Source organism: Meles meles, chromosome 12 (assembly GCF_922984935.1).
Source record: "Meles meles chromosome 12, mMelMel3.1 paternal haplotype, whole genome shotgun sequence".
Taxonomy (NCBI): Eukaryota; Metazoa; Chordata; class Mammalia; order Carnivora; family Mustelidae; genus Meles; species Meles meles.
The window spans coordinates 19,211,988-19,236,060 of NC_060077.1; the positions used below are offsets into that span (position 1 = coordinate 19,211,988).

General features: G+C 54.9%; 1 protein-coding gene across 9 annotated transcripts in view; it reads right to left on the minus strand.

Annotated features, from left to right (window-relative positions):
- Positions 1-24,073, minus strand: part of RIMBP2 (RIMS binding protein 2) — a 208,878-nt gene that overhangs the window by 10,491 nt on the left and 174,314 nt on the right. For 7 of the 9 annotated variants that reach the window (XM_046025597.1, XM_046025600.1, XM_046025599.1 and 4 more), the window contains 8 exons: positions 16,368-16,519; positions 14,412-14,873; positions 12,563-12,706; positions 10,174-10,332; positions 6,907-7,563; positions 5,225-5,342; positions 1,870-2,054; positions 1,248-1,416 (listed from right to left, as the gene is read on the minus strand). In XM_046025597.1, coding sequence (XP_045881553.1) covers positions 1,248-1,416; positions 1,870-2,054; positions 5,225-5,342; positions 6,907-7,563; positions 10,174-10,332; positions 12,563-12,706; positions 14,412-14,873; positions 16,368-16,519 — 2,046 coding nt within the window. The remainder of the gene's footprint in view (positions 1-1,247; positions 1,417-1,869; positions 2,055-5,224; positions 5,343-6,906; positions 7,564-10,173; positions 10,333-12,562; positions 12,707-14,411; positions 14,874-16,367; positions 16,520-24,073) is intronic. The other 2 variants (XM_046025601.1, XM_046025602.1) reach the window with 1 other exon arrangement.

Here is a 24,073-nt window from a genome sequence, read left to right on the forward strand (position 1 = left end):
ATATTCCCAGAAGCCTCTGCTCTCAGACGTGGGCTCTGACTTCAGACTGTGAGTTCATTCACACCAAAGAGTCGAAACATTCTGCTTGAGTTTGCGATTATCCTTAAAATTATGCATATTCTTTAAGCCACTGCATTTCGTCTCTGAAATCTGATTTGCAACTACGTTAACCTAATGTTTTGAAGTATTAAAACCTAAAACACGAATGACATAAAGCAGATCTTGTCTCCAGCTTTGTAGAGAAAGCAAAGGTCTCTGAAATACGCCGATTTTCCCCACACGTGCGCGAAATCAGAGATCGTAATTGTAACGCTGCTAAAATTCACTGAAAATAGTTCCGCTGTGTACTCACTGCTGCTTGCAAACTGGGTCCAAGATAAACGGAGGAGGGTGTCCTCCATCCACACGATGGGGGACAGTCTCTTCTGCTCTTTGGATGAGGAACGTCCACCCGAATGGAAAGCATGTGGTGACCTCCTCACCCTATGACCCGCACTGGGGATGGGCGGACGCTCACGGCCCATCCCCCATGGAGAGGATGGGGGGTCCAGGTGTGAGCCCACGGCACGTCCCACAGTGAGCCCCTTGACCCCGATTTCCTGGTCCGTGCCTGCCGCCCGAACATGGCACACAGCCGCTCCTCACGGCCCCGGGGGCTGGAAGTCCAAGACTGGGATGCCGCAGAGTCGGGTCTGGGGAGGATCCGTGTCCTGGTTCATGGGTGGTGTAGAGGGGGCGAGGGAGGCCCGTGGGGCCTCTTTTGCAAGGGCCCTGACGCCCCTCTGAGAGCTCCACGGTCACGACGTCAGCTCCTCCCAGAGGCTTCGCTTCCTGACACCAGCACCGTGGGGGTCACATTATAAATGCACGCGTTTTAGGGGACACAACATGCAGAAACAGCCAGAAGGCAAGCAGTCTATTTCCTGGTGGGACAGACCTTTAGTGAGCAAGGCTGCACTTCCTCTTTCATTAGAAAATCATCTGAGTTTTCGTAAATATTTGGGCGTGTAAATGTCCCCAAAGCAGGTAAGACTATTATAACCTGGTTTGCAGTGCAGGTTTGTTTTCAGATTCCCTTGCAATTGCACAGACTGGACCCTGTCCACACTGCCTCCTGCTCCTGGCTGGTGGCATGGCTGGGGGAGGCTGGGGAGGCTGGGGGAGGCCGGGGGAACCCAGGGGAGGCCGGGGGAGGCCGGAGCGGCCCCGCAAGCAGGGGCAGGGGCGACCCAGGGGTGGTCTCTTACCTATTTTCTCCACAGGCGTGTTCAGAGGCAGGAAGCCTTGTCTCAGAAGTTGGTCCATCATCTCCTCATCGTCGGCTTGGATTTCTGAGACCATGTTACAAGGGATAAGGCCGAGCCGGGCACAGGTCTCCCCGCGGTAGAAGCCGTCCGCGTCTTTGTCACCATAGACCTGGAGCCGGGGCGAGAGGCCGAGGCAGTGTGAGTGCTGGGTCTCCCATGCGTTGTCAGAATGTGCGGGAAGAGCCTGTCGTCACCGACACATGCCCTGCAGACCCGCAGCCACACCGTGGAACCGGCTTCCACCCCAGGGTCTGGACAACCCGCTGGTCCCATCACCCGGCGGGGGGCACAGGTCGGGTTCGGCTCCACTTTGCGTGTGTGAGGAAACCCCACCCCATGGAGAGGACTTTGAGTCTCCCCCTAGCGGTGCTCCTGTCCGTAGCCATGCCGAGCACCAAGCTCTCTCCAGGGGTCCCTGCTTCTGACTCACAAGCCTTCTCTCTGCTGGTCCTACGGCTGACTATCTGATGCAACAGAACAGGCCTGCCCTGGGGACGAGCTCAGGAGCTACAGCACGATGACGGCACCGTCCTTCCCTGCCCCCACCCCGCCCGGCGCCCACCTTGATGATCTGTCCTTCCTTAAAGGGAAGCTCTTCTTCAGCAGCATCTGGATTCGGGGACATGGTGAGGGGGTCATAGTCAAACAGCGCCACAAAGATCCGGGCCGGGAGCTCTTCGGCACCTGGGTCAGTCTCCGACTCTTCATAGAAGTCTGGAGAAAGGCGGTCCCGCTCGCTGTACTCGTCTGGGAGCAGGGGGGGACAAAGGCAGAGGGCTAGGTGACTCCCGGACTTAGAGACCTGTGCTGTTGTAGGAAACGTGGTTTAGAAGATGGCCCAATGGCAGCACTGGAACTTCTGTCTGTACATCTCCGGGTGCGATACAGATCGACACGGATGGGCCAGAAAAGCAGCAGCGGTCAGGAAACCCAGCGTGGGACAGGCCATCCGCTGCAGAGCAGAGCTGGCGGATGGCCCCCCACCCCGGTCACCAAAAGGCATTTGCACGTGAGTGGAAGATTGGGGTGCTCACTTTGCCTCAATACTTCAGTGGCAACAAATGCTTCTTCACAAAACTCCACCTACCATCCAGCTTATAAAAATTGTTTTTTGGTTTTTTTTTTTTAAGATTTTATTTGTCAGAGAGAGCACAAGCAGGGGGAGTGGCAGAGGGAGAAGCAGGCTCCCCCACTGAGCAGGGAGCGGGATGCGGGGCTCGATCCCAGGACTCCGGGATCATGACCTGAGCCGAAGGGACCTCTGGGGAGGTCACAGCTCCCTGGTCAGAATGGGATCCTCCCGAGTGGAGCAAAGACCAGGCACGATCCAGTGAGAAACCGTAGCCAGCTCCCTCCTCCTGCGAGTCACGGATCAGCGTCGGGAGGCCTTCCTCATGCTGACTGTAGGGTCCCGAATTCACTACATCTGGACCCACATACTTTTTCTCTTTTTATGTCTTTTTAAATCTGTTTGCTTAATTAGGACACCCAGAGAATATGAAAAATTATGGTATTTTTATTCAATTGCAATGCATTGCTTCTTAAAAATATATTCGGGGGGCGCCTGAGTGGTTCAGTTGGTTAAGTATCTGACTCTCGATTTTAATGCCAATCGTGACCTCAGGGTCGTGAGCTCGAGACCCATGCTGAGCTCTGTGCTGGGCGTGGAGCCTGCTTAAGATTCTCTCTGCCTCTCCCTCTGCCCCTCCTGCTCATGCACTGCCCCCCTCCCTCTCTCTCTCTCAAATAATGATAAATAAAAATATATTTAGGGAGTATATGGTTTACAGAATTAGGTTCCTCTGGGAAAAAAAAAAAAAGGAATGCTTCTGGAATGGAGCAGGTTCCTAAAACAATCACTGCTATTTGCACAAGACAAGTGGAACTAAATCAGAACAAGGGGCACCAAGTCTGCTGGCACACCCCTGGCCATTCCCGGGGGTCGCTGGGCTCCACTGAGCACGCTTCATTTCTGTCCTTTGAACCTCAGGTGCTTCTGTGTATGAATCAAAGCCTTTGATATTAATCATGTTCGTATGTGCTTTCTTCCATCACTACATGATAAGAAATTGGGTCCAATTAAACCAAATCCATCACGGATTTATTTGGCACCTTTTAAAAGTTATATTAAGACCCCTTTTTTTTTGGTTAAAATGTTAGCATTATTCTCTTTCTGCTAATTTAGCTAGGGTTTTACTAAGATGAAAACACGCGTGCCAACTTTCGATTTCTTTATGGTAAGACACACCCAATCAAAGGGCCATCAGGGGCTCCAGAGGTTGGGGTCAGCAGGGAGGACCAGAAGGCGCCCATGTCTCCCCTTTGCCTCCACACCCACCGGGCCATTTGCAGTCCCTCCCGCAGCCATTCCCAGGAGCCCGGGGATGGAGCCTCTGCAGAACCCCAGCCCCTTGCCCCCAACGCTCCCCGGTGAGCACAGCCGCAGTTCCCGCCATGTGCCAGGCTGTGGTCTCGCCACATGACAGCGACAGTCCAGTGAAGCCCCAGAAACCAGCTCCCCCAGCAGAGATGACTGAGTCCTGGCCCGCACACCAGCCCCACTCCACCTCGCTTCTGAAGACGGCCAGTCCCCCACGAGCCGTGCACCTGCTACACCAGGATCACCCCGTCAGGCTTAGTCGCTGTCACGGGGGGGTGACACACAGATCACATGACTGTGGGGGCACCGGGTCCAGAGCCGCCGAGACTACCCAGGCTGTGTGACGTAAGCCTGCCTGCTGATCTGGAACAGGCGGGACCGGCGTTCACCAGTGGGACTGTGCTGCATTCTTTGTCATTTTTCAATGAATTGAAAAACCTTTTTTTTTTTTTTAAGGGTCTTGAGTATTCTATGACACTTTTACTAATCAGTAAAAACATTCTAAAACCATAGAGGTAGAAGAGAAGATTTTCCCCCTGTTGTTTGGACTCAAAAGGGAAGAAAAGTCTGGAAGAAGGAAAGTATTTTACAGGATCTGTTTTGCGTCATCACGTCTGTCTGTCTTGTTAGTTGATGTGAAGGGAGGCGACTGTCCCCTGAACGTCAGCTGTGTGCCGGTGTCTGGAGGCCCCTGAGCCAGGCCCCGCTGCACCTGCTCGCTTCGCCGGCTCCCTTCACAGCTCTCCCTGCCTGCGTTCATATGCACGTGCACTTCCACAAAACGCCAGTTTCTCTGGGTTGATTCCCAAGTTCCATTATCTTGTGCAAATACTTTTTGGAATCGTTTTTGCCATGATTCATTCCAGTGGAACGAACAGTTGAAGCCGCCCCTTCTGACCTCCAACCACTGCCCCCTTCCCCGTAGGGTCAGTCATGGGGACTAAAATGACAGCTTTCCGCATGAGAGGCTCAATTGAAAAAAGAATGAAGGGAATGGGCTCAGGGGGCCGGAGGAGGGCTCCCGAGCGAGGAGGGGAGCACGTGGACGAGGGTGGCCCGTGCTCTGGAGGCCACATCAGGCCTTGTGGGGTTCCCCGTCACTTTGAGCCCCGGCTGCTGGGACGCTTTACACACACAGAGAACTCTCTGTTACTCAGGTTTATTTAAGTATTTGGAGTTGAGCTGCGGCTCCTGCTTCTTTGGCCGCAAACCTCTCACGACAACACAAGCTGGGATGTGAGAGGCCTCACACTACAATCTCTCCAGGCCTTGTGTGGTTTGGCCTTCCAGGAAAGAAAACAAATTGGTAGGGAGAAGACTGACATTAAAAGCCAATACGATATTTGAGAACACTTACAAATAGGTTTCATTTCTCTTATGTCTCTTTCTGCCTTCTTTTTGCCGTAAGTAACAGAGAGTTTTCTGTACGTGGTTAGAAATGCTACTCCTACTGAGTTTGCAAACGCATCCTGATCACAGATGGAGTGGCCATGTGCTCTGGGGTCCCAAGAGAGAGCAAGGTGTCAGGCCCACTAACCGATGGACGGGACCATCCTCGGCCGGGACCGCTGAGGACCAGCACTGCCGTGGGAGAACCTTCGGCCCACGTGATCCACCCTGTCCGCCCGTCCTGCAGACATCGGGTTTCCTAAAATCTGAAGACACAACAGCAGAGTCGTAAGTCCTGCCAGCCTTGGGGAACACAAGAACTAAGTCAGCCAAATCAAATCAACTCAGAAGCAGAAGCTCTAAAGGCAACTAAACTTAGCTTTTAACTGAAAGGTTAGCTGAATAACCTGGAGGAGAGAAAAGGCTGCTCGCCCCAGCCAGCCCGTCTTCCGCACCAGAGCTGTTTCTCCGCACACAGAGGGGAGCGGGGGCGAGGAGGGACTCCTCTGCCGCTCCCGCTGCTGAAGCCAAGGTCTTGGAACCAGAGTGAGAGTGGCTCCAACCCAGCTCGTCCCAGCTCCGGCCCCTCAGACCGCATCCAGCCCTCAGCTAGTCTCAGGACAGCCTGCCCCTGCAGTGCTCACGGACGTGGGGGGTAGGGGGCGTTTGCTGTGCTTCCAAACACCCCGCCTGGACACAGCTGTGTGTGAGGTTACCGGAAACTCAGACAAAGTTTCTGTGCGTTCCCAGCTCTGAAACTCACGGCAACATCTTGGCCCTAATCCGAAGACACCAATGACTTCTCAGGGATGCCTTGGATGGTTCTCCTTTTTGGACGGGTGTGCTTCTAATTTGCACTACAGGTCAGAATCATACGAGAGAATCATAGCGAAACCTCTGGCTCACTGGGAAGCAGCGGGAGTCGGGAAGCTCTTGGGGACACAGGGAATGAACAGTGGTCGGGGAGGCCCAGTAGTTAGATGGCTTGTCACAGGTAGAGGACAGGATGTGGGCCACGGATGGTGGGCGACTCAGCGGGCTCCAGATCGGTGCCCTTGTGTGCACAGAACACGACTGGGCAGGCTCAGACCCCAGGCCTGGCGTGCCCGGTGGCGGCTCACCTGTGTTTTCATGAAAAAGTTCAGCATGACAGGAGCAAATGTTTTGGAAAGGGCACACAATATAGAGATGAATGATGCCTTGGAGGGATCCCCTACTCTTAACCTGCCAACAAGCCTGGAACACAAGGTGGGGGTATGCGTCTAGAGCTGATGATGGAAAACTCGTTCTGAAAACTTCCCCCGGAAAGAAAGGGGAAGGAAAAACAAAACAAAAGCCACTTTGGAAACAACATATAAAAATGGACCTTTGATAATTGTTCCTCATTCGGTTTTGTTTTTTTTTTCCAGTTATGGATGAAGATCCAAACCCATGGCCACAATCAGAAAACACCCTCCGCGGTGCGGGTGGCGGTCGTGAAAGTCCCCGAGGGTTCATTTGGAAAAAAACACATGTTGCCAAACTTTTGGATCATCGTAGTTCAGCTAACCCTTAATTAAAATTTAGATTCAGTTGTCCTTTAATTAAAGCAGCCATAATCGTCGCTGATTCTGTGGGGTGGGGGTCAGTATTCTAAAGCAAAGGAAAGGGGTCGTCAGCATGGTCAAAGATTGGGAAGCAATGGCACTGAAATCAAAATGCATGGAAATGAAAGACAGCCAGCAGAGACACTCCCCAGGGATGGACACCAACAGAAAAAAAAATCAGGGAAAAGAATGAAAATGGATTGGTTTGGCAAGCAGATGTGAGAAGGAAGTGGACTTCACACACCACAGGGCCTGCTGTCACCCGGGGAGGTGACTCTGGGGCAGTGGCCCTACTGTCAGGCATGTTTATGCTTTTCTTCCAGACATCCCGTGGGCCCTGGTGCCCCAGGGGCTCCTCCCGGCCATACTTCCTGGGGGCGGATCTCTCTGGGCTCGGGTGGGCATCATGGCTCCTGAGGACGGCGCTGGGGTCCACTTGCTCCCCAAAGTCCTCCTCGATGCTGCTCTGCCGGGTCAGCGTCCGCCGCCGGGCCAGCAGCGGCCTCAGGCTTCTCCTATGGGGGCAGTGCCCAGGGCCCGGGCTGCACTTGGCCGAGCTCCTGAAGCTAAGACGTAGCTCCTCCTCCTCACTCCCACAGTCCAGGCCACTGTCCGGGCTCCTGCTGGCCGCGCGGCTGGACCAGCAGCCTCTGTCTTCCAGAGCGAAGTCCTCGGCATGGGGGCCGCCCCCTGGGCCCCTGGGCTTGGCTGGGAGCCGGGAGGCCGGTGGGGCCTGGGCCCTGGCTGAGTACCCTAAGCCCTGCTTGTGCAAGACCTCCAGGTGCTCTCCCTCCTCGGCTACTTCGGGAATACTGAACAGCCTGGAACTATGCTGGGTCAGGTGGGGGTGCTCGGGCCGCTCCAGGAAGGCCCCCTCAGAGCCACTATTCTGAGAGCACTCCTGAAGGGGATGGTGTGTTAAAACGGGGTGGGACCCAGGTGACATGGCGGGAGGAAAGAAAACAGACAGAATTAGTCTCAGAGGCCATGAGGGGCAGCAAGCATGCGTGTACTCGTGGGGGCGAAAGGCATGCTCTGGCCGGGCTCTGAAATGAGAACACAAGGTTAGCAGATGGTGCCTGGCGCCGGGCAGGGGGAGGCGCGCGCCCTGGCCTCGCCTGGAGCGGGTGGCACGCAGAGTGGAGGGCAGGCGGGCCGCAGGGTGCCTCTGGGGACAGCGAGCAGCAGGGGGCGCTCGGCCCTGAGAGACCTGCACCCCAGGAGCTCAGAAGACTGCCGCTGGGGAGGGGCAGGGGCGGGGCGGCGGAGGCGGGCACCACGGAGGCCCCGCCCACTAGGGGGTCCCCTCTGTCCTCCCCGCCTCCAGCTGCGCTGTGCTAAGGGTTGCACCCCTATGACAGCCAGGACCTTGGCCCTTGGCCCTTGGGCGCCTTCTGGTTCCCGGCCGTGCGCTGTGCACAGCCGAACTCTGCCTGCGTCTGCAGAGGACCTAGTCGGCCTGCCTCTCCGGATCCTGGCCCAGGGCGTGCAGGGAGCCGAGTCCCACCATCCTGAGCCCGCCTGGCATGGCACCCACCCGGCACAGCGCCCTCCCCGAACCTGCCCCAAGCTGGAGGTGCCTAGCCACCGTGCACCCCCTGGCCGTGGCCTCGCAGGTTCTCTCTGCTGGGGCATCCCAGAGCCCATCCTTCATGCCGGCTGAGCAGGGAGCGCACCCCTATTGCCTCGCCACACAAGGCCCTTCCTCCCCGGGCTGTGTGGCTGTGTGGGGCTCCTGCCAGCTGGGGACCCTGGTGCGTTTAGGGAGCTGGGGGCGCATGGGCAGGAGCTCAGTGCCAGCCGCTGACCCAACCCCTCTGCTTTGCTAACCTGACACCCCGTGTGTTTGTGAGCTTGAAGAAGTAATCCAATCTGGGGGCTCCCAGGGCAGGGCTAATGTGGGGGAAGCTGGCTCAGCCCTATGGAATTGTCGTGGGCAAGAAGCTGAGCCCAGTGATCCCAGAATCCCAAACTGCCGGACTTTCTAAAGAACTCAGATCGGCCCATAAAAGTCCAGACCGGCCCATAAAAGCTTCTGATTAAAAAAAAAAAAAAAAGGAACAGCACTGTGGGCAAAGCCACGTGCGTCACTCTGCTGGCTGTCAGCTCCCAGGCAGCCTCCCCCAGGCGGCCCCCCAGCCCTGGCTTTTCTACCAAGCTTGCTGCTCTCCGGGCCTCCAGCCTGGGAGAGAAGGCAGACTCTGCTTCTTTGCTAAACTATTTGCAGGAAGTGCCTCCCCAGGAGCTTTCTCCATCAGAAGAAGCAGCATCATGGAAACCAGATCCAGGCTCTGCCCAGCCCATCTGTGAGCACCTGCAGGCAAAGTGGGGAGTCCAGGGGGTGGGTGTCAGACTGGACCCGGGGGAGGCCTTGGCTCTGCGTCCCTCAAGGAAGGTTACTGTGAGTCCAGCCCGCCAGTGGTGCCTTGGGAGCTGGCAGGAGGCGGGGGAGGAGCCCCCAGGAATGGCAGGAGCTGCCAAAAGGCAGAATTTGCACAGGACTCCAGCAGGTGCTTTGGTGACAGAGCATCTCCAAGACCCTGTCGGGGGCTCTTTGCCAGGACAACATCTGAGTCCTGTCTGTGTCAGTCCTGACTGTGCCTGCCAGTGAGTCGGCACCCAGAGCTGGATGCTGCCTTGTCTCCACCATCAAAATGCATGCCTATGTGTCCTAGAGAAATTCCATGGTGGGGTGCTATAACCCCAGAGGAATTTTCCTCTTCGTGGCCTTTTTCATGTGCAAAGCCCACAAGGGTCCTAGCAGCCGTCCAGCCCTTGGCCTGTCTCCCTCTGGGGTGGGAAAGGCTGGCGGATGGCGGCCACACAACTCAACCAGCCCAGTGCAGGGCCCGGTGCAGAGGCGGGAGCTCCCGCTGTGGGAGCGAAGGCCTGGGCACACGGGCAGCATGTGGACGCACACAAGCAGGTAAGCCTTCTTCTGCTTGGGTCTTTGGAGGCTTCAAGCTCCGGTTCCATAAAGGTGACCCCCATCAAGCCCATCAGAGGATGTGGGGTTCTGGGGGATGCGTTTGCAAAGGGGCCTGCATGTGGACCCTGTGTTGCCCGTGACACCCCACCCCCTCTAGCTTCCATGCCCCCGGCACACAGATCACCCCAGCTTCTTCCCCGCATCGAATCTGCCCTAACCCCTGCTGGCCACACCCATCCTGGGCCCCTAGTGCGGCTCCAGATCAGAGCTTGGGGCCCGCGGGGGAGGGTGGTCTTCCCCTTCTGTTCTTTCCCACTCAGTTCCTGGCACCAAGCTGGGCACCCCAAGGGTCCCAAACAGACTCTCCCACGCCCTTCCTCCCGGGCTTGTGGGGCAAGAGCAGGACAGGAGGTTGGAGAAATTTCCCAACACAAACTCCACAACAAGGAGGAAGCAGACCCAAATCCACAGGCTCTGCACAGCCGGGCGATGCCTCCCAGAGCTGCTCGCAGCCCCAGCAGAGGGACAGGGAAGGGCAGCACCAGGCCGCGGGGTGGGAGCCAGGGACTGGGGGCCACTGACCTTGAGGGCGTTGTGGGAGGTACCGCTGGGCCTCCTCCTGCCCCCGTCCTCCAGCTGCATCTCAGAGTAGAGCTCCTCCTCATCCTCCTCCATGATGTCCGAGAGGTCAGAGCCCCGGCTGCTCTCTGTGTGGTACTCGTCTCCGTGGCAGCAATGCGGCTGGGGGCCGAGAAAGGGGATGCTGTGGGGCCGCAGCATGGGGGCCCCCCTCCCCCTGCTCCGCTGCTCGCAAGCCCCCCCCATGATGTGCATGTGTGCGTGTGCATGCGTGTGTGTGTGTGTGTGCGCACGTGCTGAGGAAGGCCCCAACATCCCCATCCTGTCAAGCTTAGGGAGCCAGGAGGGCGGGGATAGCCAACCCAGGTAGGCTAGCTCTGAGCCAGCGGTGATAGGCAGAGACCCTGGCAGGCTCTGGGGCAGCAGGGCTCAGGCACGCTGCACGAGTGCAACGGAGAGCCGTGGGGTGGGAAAGAGCGTGCACGTGCACCACGTACAGGTATTTACGCTTTTTGCAAATACCATGTCGCCCAGCACGCTCACGCACCCTGCATTGTCTACAGAAGAGACTGGCTGGGCAGGAGGCAGGCCCCCCGCACGGGCTGGGCTCATGCTGACCTCTGATGGAGATGGTGACATGCCTGTGCACACGGACACGGCCAGCCCTGGCTGCGCACGGTGACACCAGGGGACTGCTACTCCCACATTCACCAGCTCAAATGTTTGCAGCGAGATATGTGATGCAGCCAGAAGCCCTCCGCACGCCGGGTAGGTCAGACGGACCACCGCGTTCTGTCCTTGCTGGATGATGCTGATTAAGAACGGTGTTTTATTTTCCAGGTGGGCGACGAGGCAAATGCATTTAATAGCAGCTCAGGGCACATTTATTAAATACTCCAGGGGCGCCTGGGGCATTCAGTCATTAAGCGTCTGCCTTTGACTCAGGTCATGTTCCCTGGGTCCTGGGACTGAGCCCTTTGTCAGGCTCCCTACTCAGCAGGAAGCCTGCATCTCTCTCTCTGTCATTCCTTCTGCTAACCCCCTGCTTGTGTTCTCTCACTCTAAAATAAAATCTTAAAAAACAAACAAACAAAAAAAAACCAAATTCCAGTTTTCAGGTACTAGACCAGATGAAGACACGTAAGCGTTTCTGGCCACGTGAAGTTGGTGGTGTGCTGGAGGCAGGAGGCTCGGCATACCTCGCGGGGAGAAGGGGCTGGGGATTCTCAGTATCAGCTTCTGCGGCCTTGGGGAGGGCACGGTTCCAGCGGCAATTCTTTTACTCGGGGGCCAAGTAGAAGACATTCCAAGAAGGGCTTCAAATACACAAAGAGCAGGCTGGTTTCAGGTGGTCTTCCCCAGGCGTCCAGGGCGCATGGCACCAGTCAGCCCAGTGAGAGGGAGGAGCCAGTCTGATGGAGCTTCTGGAAAGGACTTTTTCTCTCAAAAAAGTCCCAAGACTTTTTTTTATCCGTCCTTTCCTTCCTTCTTGGGGAACTATCACATAAGGATGCGATTACTGGAGCTACGGCAGCAACTTTGTAGCCATGAGAGGAAGGCTGAAAGTATGGATGATCCAGAAGCCAGAGCCCCAGCACACTGCACAGCTGAATCAGCCTGGCAACATCCGTCCTCCTGAGGCTTCCCACTATCACGGGTGGGGAAATGCCTTCATCACCTTCGTCATTATTAGGGGGCATTCTGTGTCTTGTGTTCAAATGAGTGCAAGTAGAACGATTTTAATCTTGCAGACAAAGAGCCGGCTGGCTGGACGAGCTGGGAAGTCTGCATGCAGAGCTACAGCTGGGTGGCAGAGGGGCCAGGACGTGACCCCGAGTGTGGGAGTCCGAGGCCCCTGAGGCCACAGTGCTGCCCTGCCTCGTGGGTGCCGCTATCTGCCATGTCTTCATGCCCTGATGTGACCACACTGCCCGACTCTCCAGGCCTTCCCGTCTCTTGTCCAGACAATCAGGGTGCTTCCATTAGGGTACATGTGATCTGAGCCTGGAGCCACAAGGTAGGCGGGACACAGCTGCTGCATAGGGGCCTGGGCAGGGAGGGGAGCACTGGCAGCTCGAGCTGTAGGCATAGGATGTGGATCCTCGTGTTTCCGCCCCGCTGTGATGCCTGGCACAAACCAGATGCCCCACAACACTGGTTTGATTAAGGAAAGCGGGTGAACCAATGGTGGGTTTCTCCTCAGTCGACCAGGTGGTCACCTGTAGGTTTACCTGACCCACCCGATTGTCCCCGCGACCAGATGCCAGCACAGGGTGGTTGGGGAGGGTGGGGGCCTCCCATATAGGCTTCTGGAACTGCTCCTGTAGGAGGTCAGTCTCAGGAGCTCTGGCTGAGGCCAGGGCAAGCCCGCGGGGACACCACTCACACTCACCTGCTTGCCAAGCTCCGAGCCTTTCAGAAAGTCATCCACCGACGCACCTCTCCTCTTGATGTCTGGGGACTCATAGCTGTCCTCCTCGTCGGAGTTCGTGTACTGCCCACCACCCCTCTCCAGGAAGATGCTCCTTTTCTCTAACTTGGAAGGAGAAGGAAAGGAGCAGTCAGGAGGGGCTAGTGAGTGGCATAGGGCATCCAGGTCCCTATGTCTTCCAGGCTCGTTCTCTCCTTCACCCAGCCCCCGGGGCCCTCTGGGAGCCACCACAGGCAGGGACCTGTGTCCAGTGGCCAAGCATTGGCCTCAGTGCACTGTCCCCTGTCCTTTACCAGAACCACTTCCCGTCTTTGCTAGAGGAAACCTAGGGATACCAATGGAAAGTTCTCTCTCCATCCGACTATTGGTCTGATCAATCAACGCTTTCTTGAAGAACAACATTCAGAGGTTTGCTTTCTCCTTGCCTCCCAAAAGGTGAGCTGGCATGGGAGCGAGCGTTCCCCGGCCTGGCTCCAGCTGGCTCTCGGGACCCCGCCTGGGGGTATTAGGGCTGCAGGAGGTGCGGCTGCATCCCAAGGAGCAGAGGGACACCTGCCCCCCACCACCAGGCCCTTCCTGCCCACAGAGCTTCATCAAAAGCATTAAGCACCACCATCAGGGGCCGGGCTTCTGCCTCATGAGAGCACAGCTGGGTAGGGCCCAGGATAAAGGTGTATATTGGAAACACTTCTTCTCGTCCAGGGTCACAATGAGTGTTGAATTGTTTTTTTAAGTATTTGTGGCTCACACTGAACCACCTGGGGGAGCTCACACACAGCCTGGGTTTCCGGTGTTTCAAGAGGACCGACAGCTGTCACTACCTCTCACATCCCCCCTGCCCCCATGTGGCCTGTGTGTGTCCTGCATGTGGCCTGGGTCACCCAGCTCTGACCTTTAGGCTCTGCGCCCTTCCTGAGGGCCCTGACCTGGTCCCCAGCCCAGGGCCAGGCTGACCCAGACCATGGGACCCCCAGGCATCAGCACAGATGTCTACATCTCAGAGTGGATGCCCCGGGACTCCCTGGAGGGAACCTGCGGCTGGATGGGCGGAGCCAAGCGGGACGCGGACCACCGCCATCGCCTTGGCCGCAGCCCTGACCGCAGGCCGAAGCAGACATGCCGGGCACCCTGGTAAGCCAACACGCCCGAGGACAAGACAGGGCTTTGTCCTGGGTTGGGGGCAGGGGTACGCCATCCAGCCCAGTTCCAGACCCCACTCTCCTGCGCCTGGACGGGGCACCACTTCCCAGGTGTTTCCTACGACACCAGGTCTCACCCCAAGTCTAGTCGGGAAGACAGCCCCACCAACAATCCAAATGCTCCGGCCCCATGGCCCAAAGAGATCCGGGTACCAGGCACGTGAGTGTATTTTTATAGGTGCACTTCGGCATGTAGGATATGTGCATATGCACACGGCCGTCTATATGTGTGTGTGTGTGTGTGTGCAAGCATGTCCACCTGCACACGTGTAGGAGAGCACAAATGGAGAGATGCATGCACACACGTGCACACATGTACACACACACGCGCGCGTACACACGTACACACAACGTACAGACGTGCACGCACACACAGCTGCGGCTCTGAAGCACACAGAACCAGGACGTGAGCTTCGTTCAGGAAGAAGGTCCCCGAGCCGACTGCAGAAGGCACCTTTCAGACCCTCAACACAGACCAGAGCCTGGGTCATGGGCTCTCACGTGTGACATCCCCCTGCCAGGTCCCCGCGCGCGCCAGCGCTGCTCCTCCAGATTGGCGGGTGGGGATGGGTGAGGGGTGGTGGAACCAGCAAGAAGAAGCCCGGCCTTACCCTGCTGCTCTCGGCCACTCTCTGCGCGGCTTCCCGGGCCATGGCCTTCGCGACAGACGTGGAAACCGGGGTGCCCTGTGGCTGTGGGAGGATCCGGCTGGGCGAGGGGGACCGCCTCCCCGGGCCTGAACCCTGCAGGCTGGGCGGCTCCAGCATGTGCCCATGGGTTGGGGCCGGGGCCCCACCCTGCTCCCAGGCCCCGTCCATGGCGACGTGGGGACCCAGGTGTTCATCTTTGGTATCAGGGGCTCCGGCACTTGCTAAGGGCTTCGGTGTGGGAGCAGTTCTCAGGTGGGGGGTTGGAGGCACCAGGAGGTCGGGGGGAATGGCAGCAGGGGCAGAGTCCATGGACTCGCCCTGGGCAGAGAGGGTCCGCACGGTCACGCCCTTGGCTTCCAGGCTCCGCAGCCGCATGATCTCCACAGCTATGCTGTCCGCCATGGGGGAGATGACCTCAGCCACCTGTGCACAAAGAATGCCTATCATAGGCGGCCTGCCTGCCCGTGGCCTCTCCCCCTGCACCCTGCCAGATGGGGGCCAGCCCCCAGACAGCCACCCGTGCCCAGGCGCTGGGGCCCGATCCATGCCCAGCTCAACTGCATGCCTGACATGGGAAGCCTCTGAGAGGTGTGCGGGCTGGAGACTGCCACAGACCCCACCCCCTCGCAGTTGGTGGAGGTTCTTGGGCCCCAACGGGGGCAAAGCCTTTCATTCCCTGTTCAGGTCCAATCCAGATATAGGTGTGGGGGCCTCAGAGGCATCAGAAACCAGGTATAAACTGCCAGTTGGATGAGGGGAGAGGGGGCCAGGCAGAGGCCAAAATGGGCTTCCTGCTGTCAGAGAGGACACACTTCTGCAGGAGCATAGCCTGCCTGTGGGCTTCCCCATAGAGGAGGAGCACAGGGAGTCCTGGGGGAGGAGGGGAAGCACAGGGGAGTCCTGGGGGAGGAGGGGAGCACAGCGGAATCCCAGGGGGGGAGCACAGGGGAGTCCTGGGGGGAGAGGGGAGCACAGGGAGTCCTGGGAGAGGAGGGGGGCACAAGGGAATCCTGGGGGGAGAGGGGAGCACAGGGGAGTCCTAGGGGAGGAGGGGGAGCACAGGGGAGTCGGGGGAGCACAAGGGAGTCCTCGGGGGGAGAGCGGAGCACAGGGGAATCCTGGGGAAGGAGGGGAGCACAGGGGAGTCCTAGGGAGGAGGGGGCACATGGGAATCCTGGGGTGAGAGGGGAGCACAGGAGAATCCTAGGGAAGGAACGGGAGCACAAAGGAGTCCTGGGGAGGAGGGGGGCACAGGGGAGTCCTGGGGAGAGAGGGGGAGCGAAGGGACAACGTCCCTGAGGGTGGCAGTTCTGGAGCACCAGGCAGGAGGAGCTCAGAGAGGCACCTGCATCTGATGCATCAGCCCTGGGTCCTCTGGGGGAACAGGATGGGGGTGGGAGATGGACAGAGGCTTCCTTAAGCCCGTGTGTGTACCATGTGCCGGGACAAGGCTGGGGCCCTTACGGGGTCCCTACGGCGGGCATTAAGGACACAGGTACTCTGGAAGCCAGGCCGGCTGTGCGTGGATGTGCAGATGTCCCCCTGCACCTCTGGCTGGTAGTATCGACTTTCAACAACAGCTGGTGGAGTTTGTGAGCCCGTCATCACTGAGGGAGGCCTGATGTTGCGGGGCCCAGAGGTGAGTTATCAGCGCTGAGGGGAGAACAGGCACTGCCCACGGAAGGTCAGGCAATGACCGTGGGAGCTGGGCAGAGAGAATTCTGGAAAGGAGGAGCTGCAGAAGAGAATGGGGCCATCCGTGGGGGCCCCGGGGGCCGCTGCAGGTGCTGTTCAGGATGTACTGGTGGATCTTGATGGGGAAGAGAGGGACGCGCCCCCACCTCGTGCTCAGCCCTCCAGGAGCAGGTGCGGTTCCGTCCCTGGCAGTCCCCATGCGACCCCGCAACCAGAACTCACCCTTTGCCCTTTTGCATACACGCCGTAGCCAGACACGTTGGCCCCATTGGACAGCCCAGAGGTCGTCAGGGCGGGTGGCTTCCAGGAGACATGGATGGTAGCAGGGGTGGCCCCAGCATGGATGGTGACATCTTGTGGGGGCGCTGGAGGGCCTGGGGGCACAGAAGACAGCACTGTCAGGGCAGGACCCTCTGGCAGGTGAGTGGCCAAGAAGCTCACTGCTCTCACCTGGAAAGCACTCTGGGTCAAGTCTCCAGGACGGGAGGCGAGAGGGCACGCCACACCTCCACACGGGAGGGCAGGGCAGGGCAGCAGGAGGGCAGCAGCTCCCGGCATGCACCACAGCCCCACGGCTCACCTGGGCGTCCGTCCGCCCTCTGGGACCACCTGCATCCTGTTCCCAGTCTGCCAGCGTAGACGTAATTACCCAGGGCCATGGGACTGGCTCAGGACGCATCAAGGAGAGCCCAGCCTTGGGCAGAGGAGAGAGCTCCCTCCCTCCCTCCTTTCTCCCCTCCTTGCTGCTTTCCCCTCCCTCCCTCCCTCCCTCCCTCCCTCTGCTCATGGACTTGAGAGAAGATAAGTGTGGACCACACGTCACCCATAATCCCACCCCGTGGGAGGGGACAGAGCTGAGCGACTGCCGTGCCATGGCCAGTCTGAATGTGCTGTGTGTCGTGAGCAGCCAGTCCAAGCCATGCCGGGGCCGTGGCCATGGGCCCGGTCATGCTGGAGTCTCCCAGGGACAGCAGAATGGCCTTTGCTGCCCACCACCCTTTCCTCCACGTCTGTACACACTTCCCCACATCCTCCTTTTGAACGTAGCATTTCACTGGGAAAGGAACGTATTTCTAACTGCCAGGAGGACATCTCCAAGGCCCACAGACTGCACGACCTTGCAGTAGCTCCCCCAAAGTTTGCAATTCCGGGGGCGGGGGGGGCTGTCCCCTGAGGATTCTCTGCATGCCACACACTTCTCCTCACTGTGTCCTTTCCATCATGGGATCTTCGTGCAGGCCTGGGGTCCCAGCATGCCCCCACTCTGCACGTGAGGAAGTTAAGGTTTGAGGTGCTGAAAGCAGACTCACGCTCACACTTCCTTGTAGCCCATGTGCAAAGGCAGAGACGAGTCTGCTCTTAGTAACACGCTGTGATAAAGGGCTTCAAGACGTCTACACAGCCTGGCTTGGAAGTGAAATTCTACCAGGATGGCTAATTTAAAGGTGACATATTGCCGAAGAAAGGTGTGTTCAGGGTCTGACTCAAAGAACTGATGTCCCATCCTTCCCTATTCCCCCAGCCACGCTCCCGCTCAGCCCTGATTTGGCTATGGCAGGGTACCAGGTCTTGGCCTTACAACCAAGATGGCCAGTTGTATCATGCTAAAATGCAAACAAGGCAGAGGCAGAATAGGATGGAGATAAGAAAGTGGACACTAGAGCCTCCCTGCCCAGGTTCAAGTCCCAGATCTGCCAGTTAATGACATGGGACCTTGGACGATAGTCTCTTATTTAGTTTATCTATAAAACAGACATAATACAGCGCCTGTTGGCAGCAACGGCTAGGAACTAAAACATCATCACGATTATTTTTTACTCCTGATCAGAGAGCTGTGCTCGGTTTCCAGACTTCTGTTTCAGTAAGACGTGGCCCTGCGGTCAACTCCTGCTGGAACACAGGCAGAAGCGAAGCGTGCCATGCCCAGGCGAGCCCACCGAAGACTCCCCATGTGATCCTGCAAGGTCCCCTGGTTGTCTGGGAAGGAGGTGATCCCTGCGGGCAACCTCAGGAGCCACAGAATAGAACTGGTGAAACCAGGAGATGGACATGCCTGGGTCCCCAAATCACCACCGGAAGAGAGCGGCCCATCAGGGAAATCTGCATCACAAGCCAGCTCCAGAGACATCACGACTTCCAACATACAGTAAATCATCAATACCGCCAACTCCATCAAGCCGCGAGATTAAATGGAACTGATGTGTGGGTACAGTGCTCGTAACAGTGCACGGGCCCAGAGTATGCGCCACCTACACGCTCACTGCTATTGTTTCAACTTGACTCCAAAGGCACTGGGCTCCTCACGTCCCATAAAAGCTCTTGAAACCTCCACCCTCTATGTCAGAGGATTGTGCCCCTTATGTCTGGAGGGCACAATCCTTTTGGTCAGGGTCACTTGTTCTGATGGTCATTGGTAGTTGGGTGGGTCTGATCAGACTCAGGGGATTTCGTGATAATGAGTCTGGTCTCTGTCTCTGAGGGGGACTGTTCTTTACTAAGCCCTAACTGCATCAACCCGAATGCTGTCTATCTCCCTTCCCTGTGATTGGTCACCATGGCGGACTCGCCCTGCAGAGCATGGGAAAGATCATGGAGGCTCTCAGCCACTCAGCTATATCACTGCCAGGGCTCTCGGAGACACTGTGGGGCACCACTTCCCCATATCTCCCCAACACTGCCCTCCTGACCTGGTAGCATCAGCAATGCGAAAAGGAGCCATGCCTCATGGTGGAAATTGGCACCTTGAACCACTTCATAAAGCCTCCCGTGAGTATGCCCTGTGTGATTCAACCTACGCTACAGGGTAGAGAGAAAGTGGACAGCATGTGATCTGTACCTTGAAAGGAGGGAAACACAATAGCAAGCACTACATTTAACCAAATTCCTCTTTTTTCTCCCTTAGAAGTCTGCCCGGCTCACTTGTACAAGAGATGGAGTCCAAGCAGGAAGTGGTGGTCTTGCTGGATTGTGGGGTTAGAAGTCGGCGTTTGGTGATGATGGACATTGTAGAAATTGAGGAGAGTGCTCTCAGAGAGTGACGATCCAAGGCAAGAGGATCCCTAACCTCTGCGAGCCCATTCCCCTCAAACTATTCAGTGACCCCTAAATCATGCCTGTGCAGGGCCAGCAGGAACACAAACAACATAAAGGAAAATGAACAGCCAGAAATCTGTAGCGTTCAGTACTGATTCTGGCAGCTGCCTAGTGCGATGAGGAAGAATTTGGAGTTCAAGTCCTTCTAGTTAGAGAAGCTTGAGCTTGCTGTTGGAGACAGAGAAGGTCCGTATCACAGAAATTGGGATCATACCTCAGGACTAAGGGCCACATTCTAAAGGCAAAAATGAAATATACTCACCAAAAGAAAGCTGAAAGAAGCATCTACAGGATTTAGATATGTCACAAGTAATGTAAGTGTTAGAATAAACTTCAACACTCTGTAGAGGTGTTGTTACAGCTGTTACTGAGGAAGAGAACAGAATCCAGAGCCGCTCCAGGGCACAATCTACAATATCCAGTACACAACGGAAGTCACTGGATGTGGAAAGAAATGAGAAAATATGATACATAATCAAGAGCAAAAACAGTCAGTAGAAGCAGGCCCATAGATGACCCAGGTAGTGGAATTAGCAAAGACTTTAAAATACTTATTAAAAGTAAGTAAAAGAATGTATAAGCAAAGATAAATGTGGTAGACGAAGAGATGGGAATCCCAAGTGTGATAAGTAAATCTTAAAAAGAACCAAGTGAACATCCTAGAATTGAAAACTACAATGACCAAAAGAAAAATTTCATTCAATGTTCTTTTTTTTTTCATTTAATGTTCTTTATAGCAGATTGAACACTGCAAAAGAAAGAAGAGATAAACTTGAAGACAGAATAATATAAATTATCGTGACTGAAACACAATGAGGAAAATGATTTTAAAAAATAAATAGGAGTTCATAAATCTGTATGACAACAACAAGCAATCTGACTTAGCTATAATCAGATCCTCAGAAGGGAAAGATAAAGTAGAAAAAAATCTGTGGAGATATAAAGTCTGAAATTTGAAGATAAATTACCACCACTACCACCCTTAGATCCAGGAATATCAGTAAATTTCAGAAAAGATAAGTAGAAGTAAAAGTAAGCCTAGGCACATTAGAGTCAAATTACTAACCATCAAAGACAAAGAGAAAAATCTTGAAAGGACCAGAGAATGAAGGGGACAACAGGAAAGAAAGCTGACTCCTTACACAAATAGGAAAAGCCAAGAGAAAAGGAATGATATTTGCACAGTCCTGCAATTAAAAAAAGTCTATAATTCTATATCCAGAGGAAAAAAAATATTTTTTTAAATTTTATTTATTTAAGTAATCTCTATAGTCAACATGGGCTCAAACTCATGACCCCAAGATCAAGAGTTGCACATTCTTCCAACTGAGCCAGCCAGGTGACCCCAGAGAAAAGATATTTTTAAATAAAAGTGAAATTGTGAGATTTTATTTATTAAGATGACCAAAAGAATACTGAAAGAGAAGCTAAAGGAGGTTCTTCAGAGCTGAAAGGAAATCATACCAGCTGGAAATATAGACCTACAAAAAGGGATACAAACTTGTGGAAATTGTAGATATATTGGGAAATATAAAAGGCTGTTTTTGTCAAATTCTTCAGAGGTGATTAAAGCAAAATAATAACAATGTATTGAGGGATTTACAACATATGTAGAAGTAAAATATATAAAAACAATAGTAAAAATGAAGAAACATAAATGGAATTATACCTGGTACTATTCTTTCCTTGTAAATACGTTATGTTATTAATGTAAGCTAGTTTTTTAAAAATTTTAGTTATTTGAGAGACAAAGATAGTGACAGTGAGAGTGAGCCCAAGTGGGAAGGAGAGGGAGAAGCAAGTCCCTGCTGAGCAGGGAGCCCTACCCAGGGCTCAATCCCAAGAGCCTGGGATCATGACCTGAGCCAAAGGGCCACTGGGCCACCCAGACACCCCTGTAAGCTAAGTTTTAATAAGTTATATATGCATGTGTTACTCCCTATAGCAATCTCTAAAATAAGAATACAAAGAGTTACAGTCAAAAAAAAAAAGTTAATAGATGAGGAAATGGAATAGAAAAATACACTTAGTGTACCCCCCCCCCCAAAAAAAAGGCAGGGAAAGATAAAGAGAAAAACAAGACAAATGAAAAACAAAGAGCATATGGCAGACTTAAACCAAGTCATACCAGTAATTATACTAAAAGTAAAGAAACTAAAGATTCCAATTAGAAGGCACAGATTGTCATATTGTTATAACACCACAACCCATCTGTAGACTATTCACAGGAGACATACTAAAAATAAAGATACAAAGAACTTGAAAGTTTAGAAAAAGATATAACATGTAAGCACTCAGCATGAAAAAGCTGGTGGTCATATGAATATTAGACAAAACAGACTTCAAGACAAGAAGTAATACCAGAGAAAAAGAGGGGCATTTCATGATGAGAAAGGGGTCAATTCACAAAGAAGAACTAACAATTTAAATGTGTATTACCTAATAACAGAGCTTCACAATATATAAAGCAAAATGAGAAAACTAAAGAGAAACAATAGACCTACAGACAATTCTCAATAGCTGGAAAGACTGAGCAGATAAAACCCAGTACGGGTATGAAGATTTGAAGAATTCTATTAATAGGTCTCTTGTGCCCCATCTGGGAAGTGGCTTGCCCTTCCTGCAGCCACCGGGCACTCTATACACAGGCTTCTGGTTGTGATCTGCCTTGAATCTTGGGGGCCACAAATATCAAGCCAGCCCCAGCAAGCAGGGGGACAGTATAGCTCGGGAGAAATTCCAGCCCGTCTCTCCTCACTCAAGCACCCGGTACACCTGGCACTGGGAGGGTGGGGGATGTACAGGGCAATGCTTAGCCCAGGCTGGAGGGAGGAAGTCTGGCCATCTCCACTGGGCAGGGTTGGCCTCTGCAGGGACCACAGGATCCTGAACCTGCCAGTTGGAAATGACATGCCTTGTTTGTCTAAGCCCTTTTGAGTCTTTTTCAGAAGATGGTGCATGCAGTGTTGCAAACCCTAAAGATTATCTTCAATTCTAATCTGAAATCTACCTCTGAATCCAGGTTTAAACAACCCCACACCTAGAACTGAGGTACCACAGTGGCTCCCACTGAAAACACTACATTCCCTGCCCCCTACAAGTCACACGGCCAGTGTCGCCCTAAAGCACACACACCACCCATCCCTCTGCTGACAGCTGTCCCTAGGACGAGCTCTGTGACCTTGTGACCCCACCCCTGATGTCCTGTTTCTAGTATCAGCTTGCTGAGGACCCACAGATCTGTCTCCCTGTGGGGGGGGTGTGGCTTCTCATAAAGGGGGGACTCTGGAATGCCTGGTGCCAGCCTTCCGGCTGAGTGCATCACTCTATCCAGACCAGTTTTCTGAGGGTTAGCTTTGCATCCTGGAGCTGATGTAAGAGCTCAGGAGACCCATGAACTCTTTCAGGGTCCCCTGCGTTCCCCTGATCACCTGGCTTTGGCACTTTGATCAGCCCCAACAAGGGACGCTGATTATGCTATCAGGCCTCATTAGTCTTAAGGACAATGGTCCAGAGCTGAAACCACTCTGGGATTTTCCTCAGCACTCGCTTCTACATAAAGTGAAATCACAGCTGAGGGACAAGGTTCTATGGGTGATGGAAGACTTAGAACTGCTGTTCTGCCAGCCCCAGCCCAGTCCCCGCGTGGGCCCAGAGATGCTGACAGCATGGGGACGGCTCTTCCGCCCGTCATGTGGGGATGCTCAGTATAAGTCATACCTGACATGAGTTCAGGAATGGCCTGGTCTAGGAGCACCCCTTTTCTCCCACACAAGGAGGATCTCCCCGACCCTCCACGCACTGCACTCACCAGTCAGATCATAGTCCGCTGTGTCCCCCCACCCCAGAATTCATGCTGAAACCCTAACCCCTTGGTGATGGTGTCAGGAAGCAAAGCCTCCGGGAGGAGCTGATGTCATGACTGCGGAGCTCTCAGAGGGCCGTCACAGCCCTTAAAAGGAAGTCCCACAGGCGTCCCTTGTCTCCAGTCCCCTGTGAAGACACGGGAGAAGATGCCGCCCATGAACCAGGATGCGGGTCCTCTCCAGACCTGACTCTGTGGCGCCCCGTTCTCAGACTTCCAGCCCCTGGGGCCGTGAGGAGCGGCCATGTGCCGTGTTTGGGGGTCAGGCAAGGGCCAGGATGTCAGGGACGGGGAGCTCACCTGTGGGACTCACCCTGGGCTCACATCTGGACCTCATCCTCTCCATCTCACTGTGAGCTTCTCTAGAAGCCCTTCCCGGTGGCCCCAGTGCCTGTGTTCCTCACCTCCCCCGAGCCCCGCCCCCAGCCCAGTGCCGGATGTCTCTTGTTTCTTGACCCCCGCACCCCCAGCACTGACCACGTCACCGCACAGTAAGCATCAAGGCAAAGAGGTGTTTTCATTTTCCCAGTATTCCCGGTTGACGCCGTGGTCAGTCAGGAAATCAAAGCATCACGGAAAACAAGTGCGCTGACCCTTTACAAATCCCTTCCTACTCAGACATCCCTCCATCCTTAAGGTAGCGTCTGTCCCACCTGCCCACGACTTTGATGCTTTGTAGGTCAGACTCTAGTTGATGGTGGGTTTTGCAAATGCTGGAGAACACAATGAAATAGAAGCGAACCCATCACGAACCAAGAAGCCCATCCTGTGTTCAGTGGGAGACTTGAGGCAGCGGTGCAAGTGCTCCCGGAGAAGAAATGAATTGTTTGTAAAACCCACTGACCAGTGAGGTTGGGCGGGGCCGGATTACTTAATCACAGGGCTAAGTCCAACAAAGAGGATGCTGAGACAGGCATTTCCAGGGGAATCTCCTGAGTAACCCAGAATGGAGAGAGGCTCTAGAGGAAAC